The sequence below is a fragment of the Cibotium barometz genome, chromosome 15 (genome assembly GCF_041138505.1).
Source record: "Cibotium barometz isolate CiBa-2024 chromosome 15, ASM4113850v1, whole genome shotgun sequence".
Classification (NCBI taxonomy): Eukaryota; Viridiplantae; Streptophyta; class Polypodiopsida; order Cyatheales; family Cibotiaceae; genus Cibotium; species Cibotium barometz.
The window spans coordinates 58,419,161-58,427,262 of NC_141060.1; the positions used below are offsets into that span (position 1 = coordinate 58,419,161).

Here is an 8,102-nt window from a genome sequence, read left to right on the forward strand (position 1 = left end):
AAAGGTCAAAGGTTTCCGGAATACGGAAGGTCAAAAGTTTTTCTGGAATTCGGAAAGCCAAAAGGTTTCGAGAAAACGGAAAGCCAAAGGTTTTCCGAAAGATGAAAATCCAAAAATTTTCATTAAGAAATTTCCAAGAATTTTTAGAGTTTTTTTTACTCAAATCCAGTAATTTTCAGAAATTTCCAGGCTTTTTCCAAGCTTTTTTTGAAATAAATTCAAAAAGTTTTTTTTGAAATAAAAAACTCATTTTAAAAAGAAAAGAAAAATAAAATAAAATAAGCTTTAATTAGCTTTAGCCAATTTGATTCTTTCTAAGGGGGGGTTATTTTTTTCGCCCGGCTACAGCGCAGCCCCCCCCCCCCCCCCGGTCGCCTGCGCGTGGAAAATCTGAGAGAGGGAGGGATTAAGCAAAACCTCCCTCCTCTCCTTCTTCTCCCCTCTTTCCTCTCCTTCATCTCCTTTCCATTCTCTTTCTCCACCCTTCTCTGTTAATCAGAGATTAGCTTAATCCTTAATTAAGATTTTTTAATTAAACCCTTAATCATAATTAACATTAATTATGATTAATGTTTAAAAAATCATTTTTAAGAGAATTTTCACCCGGAAAAGAGAAAGAAAAATCAAATTTGAGAGGCGGAGAGAACTCCACGCACACGGGAGAGTAATTCATGCATCAACACGCTGTCCCCTACTGAATTTCAGTAGAAATTGACAGAAATTTGATCGCATTCCCGCGGAAAAAACCCGCAAAAATGTATAAAAATACATTTTTAATCATAAAAATGCTCAAAAAATTCCTTTAAAATTAGAAAAAATTTCTAAAAATTCTATAAATTCAGGGAATCCATTCTACAAAAATATCCACCATAAACTTTATAGTATTTTTGTAAAAAATTCCATTAATGCTCAATTTTAACCATAAAAAATAGAGAAAAATAGCATTAACTCACGGAATTTCCCCGCAACGTCGATTCATCCATTGAATTGTAGTTACACACGTTCCAATCACCATATCGATGATCCACGTGCAATTCATCAACACAAATCAATAAAAAATATTATTTTATTAGTAAATATTTAAATTTACTTAAAAAAATCAATAATTAAATAGAGATTGCTCTGATACCACTGTTAAAACCCTAAGATCTCTCTAGATAATTGTTATGCATAAACATGCATAAATCAAGCATAAACTCAACCACCCAACCACCCCCGAGCCCAAGGGATGCACACATGAATAATAAATGAAATACATCATACCTCTACTTTGATGTCCCATACCATCAAGAGGTATAACTCCAATCCAATAGCATGTAGCTATAGTGTGAAATGGTAGATGAGTAGATATGAACCTCTACACAAGAGAGCATAACATAACCTTGGCCTCATAAGCCTAAGCCTCCAAGCCCCCTTGAGTGTGCCCCATGCCCCTATTATATAGGAGGGCCCTCAAGTGACTCTTGACTCTCCATTTCCCATGTGTGACCCTAGATGCCTGACCCTAACCTTAACCCTTAAGGTTAGTCCTAACCCATGCTCCACTAGAGCTTGTTCCCATGCTCCCATGCTCACAAGCCTAATGTGGGTTAGCCTCCTAGTATATGCACACATAATGTGTATATAACATAGCACATATAATGTACATATAACAGAACCTTACCTCGCTATAGTTGTGTGGGGAAGGAAAAGAGGGAGGGAAAGGTTCTCCCACAAACCCTAACCTACATAGTGAAAAGAATTAGAAGGTTTTTTAAAAATAAGAGGTTTTTTTTTTTTTAAAGGAGAATCCCTAACCTTGCTTGTAGATATGCAGAGGAAAGGATTGGTAAGATAGGTGAGAGATGAGTGGCAAGAGGTGAGAGAGGACAAGAGAGACACAGAGTGTATAAGGTAGGAGCCTTCTCTGTTTTTTCAAACAAAACTAATTTAACTTCTATTCTTAAGATTTAAATTCCACACCATCAATATAGCATCAATATAAATTTTTGCGTAGTCGATATAATCATCGGTATTTATGTTTTTTATAGTGGTGGTATAAGCATCCAAATTATTTTATACTGATGCTTATACTGACACTCATTAGTCTGATCAATATACATATGCTTATAGCAAGTAAGAACGTGCTTTTACCCCCCTAGAGACTAATTAATGGACTTTTCTTATCATTCATCGACTCAACTTAGTAGAAATACTTACTTATATCCCTACAACATTTCTCTTAATCTCTCTTATATACTTCTCCCTCCATTTCCCCAACGGAGCATGCAGACAATTTTCCATCTTACAGGAAGAATCTGGACAAGGAAGCATGACATAGTTGGAGGGAAGGATCCAATTTCCTATTATAAATATTCAAAGATGATGATGCAACATGCCAAATGATATGGAGAGTTTGACAAGTCAAATGATCTGTAACATGTCAAATGATATGGAGAATTTGACAAGTCCTTACTCGCAACACATATAATTTTGATTATGTGAGTTAATTGGGCATATAAATGGTTCAGTATTTACTTATTACATTTGTGGGTGACTAATTCAATGGTTCTTCATGTTTTCTAATAAGATGCAGAAGATATACAGTACATGATGTGAGTGCAAATCAATGAGGCTATATAATTAGAAAATTGGAGGCGAGCCACAAAACATATAACTCGATCAAATACCTAGAAGAGAACATTGATAAGCGTTGTTTGATGCTATGGTGCCACACATGCAAGAGGATATAAAGCCACACATATAAGACGATGCAATTATAGATGGTGCATTGTTTGAATGCAAAGAAGATGACATGAGCAAGGTGCAATGTTAGAAAAAGAAAGAGCACATCAACCCTTTTCTTATATGATGAGAAGGAGAAAGAACATCAAAATTATGATAGTTTCTCATTACTTAACTTGCAAAATATTTATGGGGGTGGTCGAACACAAATGGTCTCACTGCACTATTTAGGCTAGTGAATCTACACTTGTTATAGTACTAAAATGCTCACATGATTTCTTATGTATGGGTGGTCGGACGACACAAATGTCACTTCTCTATTCAGGTTAGTGAATCTACACTTGTTATTACTAAAACAAAAAGTACTTATTATGTGGATACTAACATGATTTCGTATGTATTATGTAAGGTTATTAAAATTTACAATATTTTCATGTGGGTAGGGGGAACACCATGCCTGAGTCACGAGGTGAGGCAAAAAGATAAGTTACAATGAGCATAGCCACGCTTGAAAAGTAATGTTAACCAGAGTGGTTAACATGAGGGAAGAGAACCTAGACTACAAAAAAAAAGGTGGTGTAAATCCATTAGTTTTGTATTCCACATTATTAAGTAAATGGCCACTGGTGATGGTGGTAAATTACAACATCCCACCATGGACTGGCATGGTTGACCATTAAGAAAGCGACATCTCTTGCTTGGCCATGGACCACCATGGTTGACCATTAAGAAAGGGACATCTCTTGCTTGGCCTATTTTTTAGTGGTTGGAAAGTACAAAGTGAAAGCCATGAATGTGTGCTTAGCACTCGGTAGGCATTTCCATACATGATATGCCTACATAAAGAAGGTGATGGATTTTACTAATTATACTGACTATATCAGACCTTTGTATGTAGCGCTTGCATGTCCTATTTGGGGACCTTGCTCAAATGCATGGCAATATCCAACTCTCAAAAAGGTGATATATCAAGGCTACCTACTAGTAGATGATCATCCACAACGAGATGCAAACATGGTGAAAAAATCACCAAGAATGAAGTCTAGTGATTGGTTGAAATCATGGAGCCCCATCTAGGATGATGAGACTATCTGTTTTTCATCAATTGCCTTGTTGGAATGATTTGTTAATTAATCATATCTTAGGTCCTATGCACTTGTTTAAAATGTGAGAAGCACTATTTGGGAAGCACTTGGTTGTGAGGACACTAAGGATGCACGAGATTACTATGAAAGAAGTAGAGAAGATGGAAGCATTGTGGCCACACAATGGATCCACAACAAAGTAATCCTACCACAAACACCTTGGATTTTTATCCAAGAGCGATGAGGCAAGAGTGAATTAGAAGATGATTGCATCCTTTCAGAAAATAATAAACTGATTGGGATAAGTTCTTATAGATACATACTTGTTGTATAAATTTTATCTCCTTTTCTTCAAGTATTTACAATCCATGTGCCATTAAAATAGCTCTAGAAGGACTCAGCAATCTTGAAAAAACACATGGCTAGTGATGGTTGTGTCCTCATTCCTAAGGAGGAGAAAAACAAGTAGCAGGTTCGATCACTTGGATGAAAAAAAAAAAAAACACATGGCTAGTGATGGTTGTGTCCTCATTCCTAATAAGGAGGAAGGAGAAAAACAAGTAGCAGGTTCGATCACTTGGATGAAAACATGCTCTGATTTTGCGACGCTGAGGAGGGTTTACTTGTTGGCCCTACGCATGTGGGATGTGGTCACGGGTGTCGAAGGGCTGTTGTCGTGGTTGGTAAAAACGTTGAAGCTATCTGATGTCCTGTCCTGTCGTGCTTGGGAAAGACGCTCAAGCTACACGTCCTCTTATGAGGTTATATGTTGAAAGCCATATATGACGCTGTCAAATATGTGGACAGTGGAACATGTGGCTAAAGAAAAGGTATGGAGTAGTCTCTCGGAGATGGTTGAATCATCAGCGGCAGCCAGCTGATGTGGAAACAAAGCTGGAGTCTCGAGGGGACAAAAGTCTTGAGGATGAATCTCAATCACCCAGCTGGCGACCCTCCTGCGCACTCTGTTCACTCAACCGTCAACACGCTTTCCCTACACCTTTCCACGGCCGGCGGCCACTAAATCAATCGCTCCTTCCTCGACCTTACCCTCTGCCCAACCCCTCTTCTTTTAAAACACCCCAGACCCTCGCCTCTTTCATGCTCTCCCTCCTTCCTCTCGCATCCCATTGTAATAGTTTATACGACAAACAATCTTCTTTGCTCATCGTCCTCCATCGTCCTCTAATATGGGCAATGGGCTCTCTTGCATCTACTCCACACCCGCCGGGCGCTCAGATGCTCAGGACAACCTCATCAGAATCGTGCACGCTCTCGACGGTCGCACCTGCGAGCTGGAGGAGCCGATGAAGGTGGGCGAGCTGATGTTGGAGTTCCCCAACCACTTTGTGGCGGAGTATGATCAGCAATTAGCTGGGAAGCGCGTTTCTCCCTTGGCCGCAGACCATGACGCACGTGCCTACCGTGTCTACTTCCTCCTCCCCATGCACAGGCTCAATACCCGCCTGTCCGTAGAGGAGCTGCACCACATCTCCACGCTGGCTTGCAAGTCAGGCTTCTCCTCCGCGACTCCTAGAGGTCCGGGTCACAGTACCAAGGTTACCCCTCTCTCAGCCCACCAGTACGAGCAGGCAGAGAAGGGCCATACGCTTCAAAGCATTGCCAAAAGCTACTCTTTCCCAGTAGTCTTGGTCGAGGATGCAGCTCCTCAACAGCAACCACAACAACTACACTGCTGCATGTTGAGGTCCAGCAGGCCATGGACACCGAAACTGGACACCATCGTGGAAAGCTCGTCTCTTACCGTGTGAGGCTTTTACACAAAGTGGCCCTCATTTCACGCCCCTGGGTGAGGCTCTGAACATCAGCCGCCAGCTCCCAAATGGAGTTACATTCTTAACAGGATTGTTCCGTTGTGCGGCTCCTTCAAGCTTGGGCTTGTTTGCAAAGTGTCTGCACGAAAACATATAGATGGGGGACGGGGATCTTTTGTGTGGCGTGAAATGCGATGACATAAAAGACGTCTCCCCTTAAGGGAAGGCTTCAACCCTTAAATTTGAAGGTTGCAAGACTCGGTGAATAAGCGCCAGGTCTTCTTTCATCAAAAGAAATGATGGCTTCAACAATCAAGTGAATTGCACAAGAAAGAGAAGCACGTGCATCTCCCCTCTTGCTATGTCCCTTCGCAAGACCATGTCTTGTAATATTCTCAAGAGATTCCTAAGATTGTGTGTTGAATGCATTTTTCAAGGTAGTATAGCACTTGAAATTTATCCAACATCACATGTAGCTAACAAAAGACAAACATGAATAATTTGTTTGACACAAACACTTGTCTATCTTTCGGGATTCCAAAATAAAACTTCAAACATAGAGTAAAGAATCCACAACTAAGTCGGGTCGTGCACATACACGGGCTTCCATAATTAGGGTGAAAGGTTTTGTCAATGGTATCAAATTGGGAAGTAGGCATAGACACAAGAACAAAGAGGAGAATGCACCATGAATAGAGCACTCTCTCCTCTCAACTCTCTCACACACCATAGACACACCCAAGAGAGCAAGGACATAAGCCCACACTCAATTGGCACAAAGGGGGATTGTGTCTTTGCATTATGATGAGAAATTGGTATTTATACAGTTGCCCCTTACTCATACGTGGACGTCCAAAGCTTAAAAAGATATGAACTAAATGATTACAAAGCCACTTAGGCCGGCCGTTCTCATAGTTACAACTTTATAGTGTGATTTCATGACATTGATTATGCTCTCTCTCATGTGTAGTGGAGAAATGCGCAGTCAACCATAAAATGGGGTTCAAATCTCCCCTACCTCGTGTAGATTCTGTCCTCGGAATCTCACAGCTGTAGAGGGCATGTTTTCCTAGATATTCTTTGTAGTGGATCTTCCTCGTCTGGACCATTCAAAATATTCTTCTGAGGAATTTTAGTGTTTTCCAGAATCTAGTGTTAATCATGTCTTCAAATGTTATCTGCATGTAGAACATAAGATATCTGAGCCTGTGGTAGTAGTATATTATGCCACTGTTGTCTGAAGGCCCTTTGTTTAGATTAACTTCATTCTCTCCCTATGATAACTGTGCACATAGTCATCTGGGATGTCAATTAGAAGAATGATTAGCTTGAAGAATCTTATTATTGTGCGACCTCTGGCAAGGTCTGGTATGGCTCTCCAAGCTTGGACTGTAGTGAGCATGTATTACCTTTGTTTGTTCATTATGTCAAACCTGCTATGCACACGAAGTGGGGGAAATTGTAGATGAAGTGAGAGTCCCATGCTCTTCTTACTTAAAAATCCCTTTTTGTATATCTTCTTTTGATCGGTGTGTACAGAGGGTTGATTCTTAGCGGTATTGGGGTAGCTCTATAAAGATGTCTGCACACTAAGGATGGGCACCATCTAAGATGGCTAGATACCAAATCTTTCTATTTGTACATGGCCATCAGCAGCATTAGCCTGTATATCATCATGCCCACCTCTTGATTCTTATGGATTCTCTTTCTTCCATATTTTGTAGGCATAAACAATCATAAATGTTACCACCCTGATCTCCAAAAAGTGTGCATACCTCGAATTTGTGCGCCTTGAATTCCTTACCAGATTCACCCATAATGTCTATTGTTGGTGCATAGGTCCAAGCTCCACCACCTCTGGCCTATCACCAACCAATAGATATGGTAAATTTATAGCTTGTGGGGCATTGCCATAAGCTTCTATTGTAATTGGCGTTGTTCAATCAAATGGTTTTATCTACTGAAGGACCCTTCTCATGAGATGTGGTCTTAGCAAAGGATTACCTGTTCGGATTATCTACTTGTACTCTTTTGGAGGGAAATGCAAGATTGCATCTTTGTGTTGTCGAGACTAGTTCTTTTTGACTTGGCTGAGTAGAAGGGTCGGCTGGCCATTCAATGGTTCCTCAAGGTTGAGTGGGTTAGTAGTGAAATCAAAAGAACTCCCCTTAATTTTGATTATCGTAGATGCTAGATAAATAATATGTTATTAGGCTAAATACTAGGTAGGCGAGGGGTCCTCTTCTACCTTATTCTTATCCTTATCCCCTTCATCAAAAGATGGTGGTGGCTTTTTAGAGATGAATATGTCGTGAAGTGAATGAAGATACTCCTCCTCATTAAAAAATGGATATTCTATGTACACGTGGTCAAAATCATAAATAAGTGCATCTATTAAGGTATGGAGATGTGCACATATCATATCAAAAAGTTTTAAAATACCATACAAATTGTTGAGATGTCAAGCTCAACATGAGCTGACACTCATGAGGCACCTACTTGACTGTTCAACATTTAT

General features: G+C 40.0%; 1 protein-coding gene across 1 annotated transcript; it reads left to right on the plus strand.

Annotated features, from left to right (window-relative positions):
- The first annotated feature begins 4,896 nt into the window (after positions 1 to 4,896).
- Positions 4,897 to 7,651, plus strand: LOC147631480 (uncharacterized). The gene has a single exon (XM_086809875.1). The coding sequence runs from the start codon at positions 5,000 to 5,002 to the stop codon at positions 5,579 to 5,581; it is 582 nt and encodes a 193-aa protein (XP_086666001.1). The 5' UTR covers positions 4,897 to 4,999; the 3' UTR covers positions 5,582 to 7,651.
- Positions 7,652 to 8,102: the final 451 nt, after the last annotated feature.

What these genes read in the sequence shown, in the direction of transcription:
- LOC147631480 (XM_086809875.1), top strand. Translation starts at nt 5,000, where the DNA reads ATGGGCAATGGGCTCTCTTGCATCTACTCCACACCCGCCGGGCGCTCA.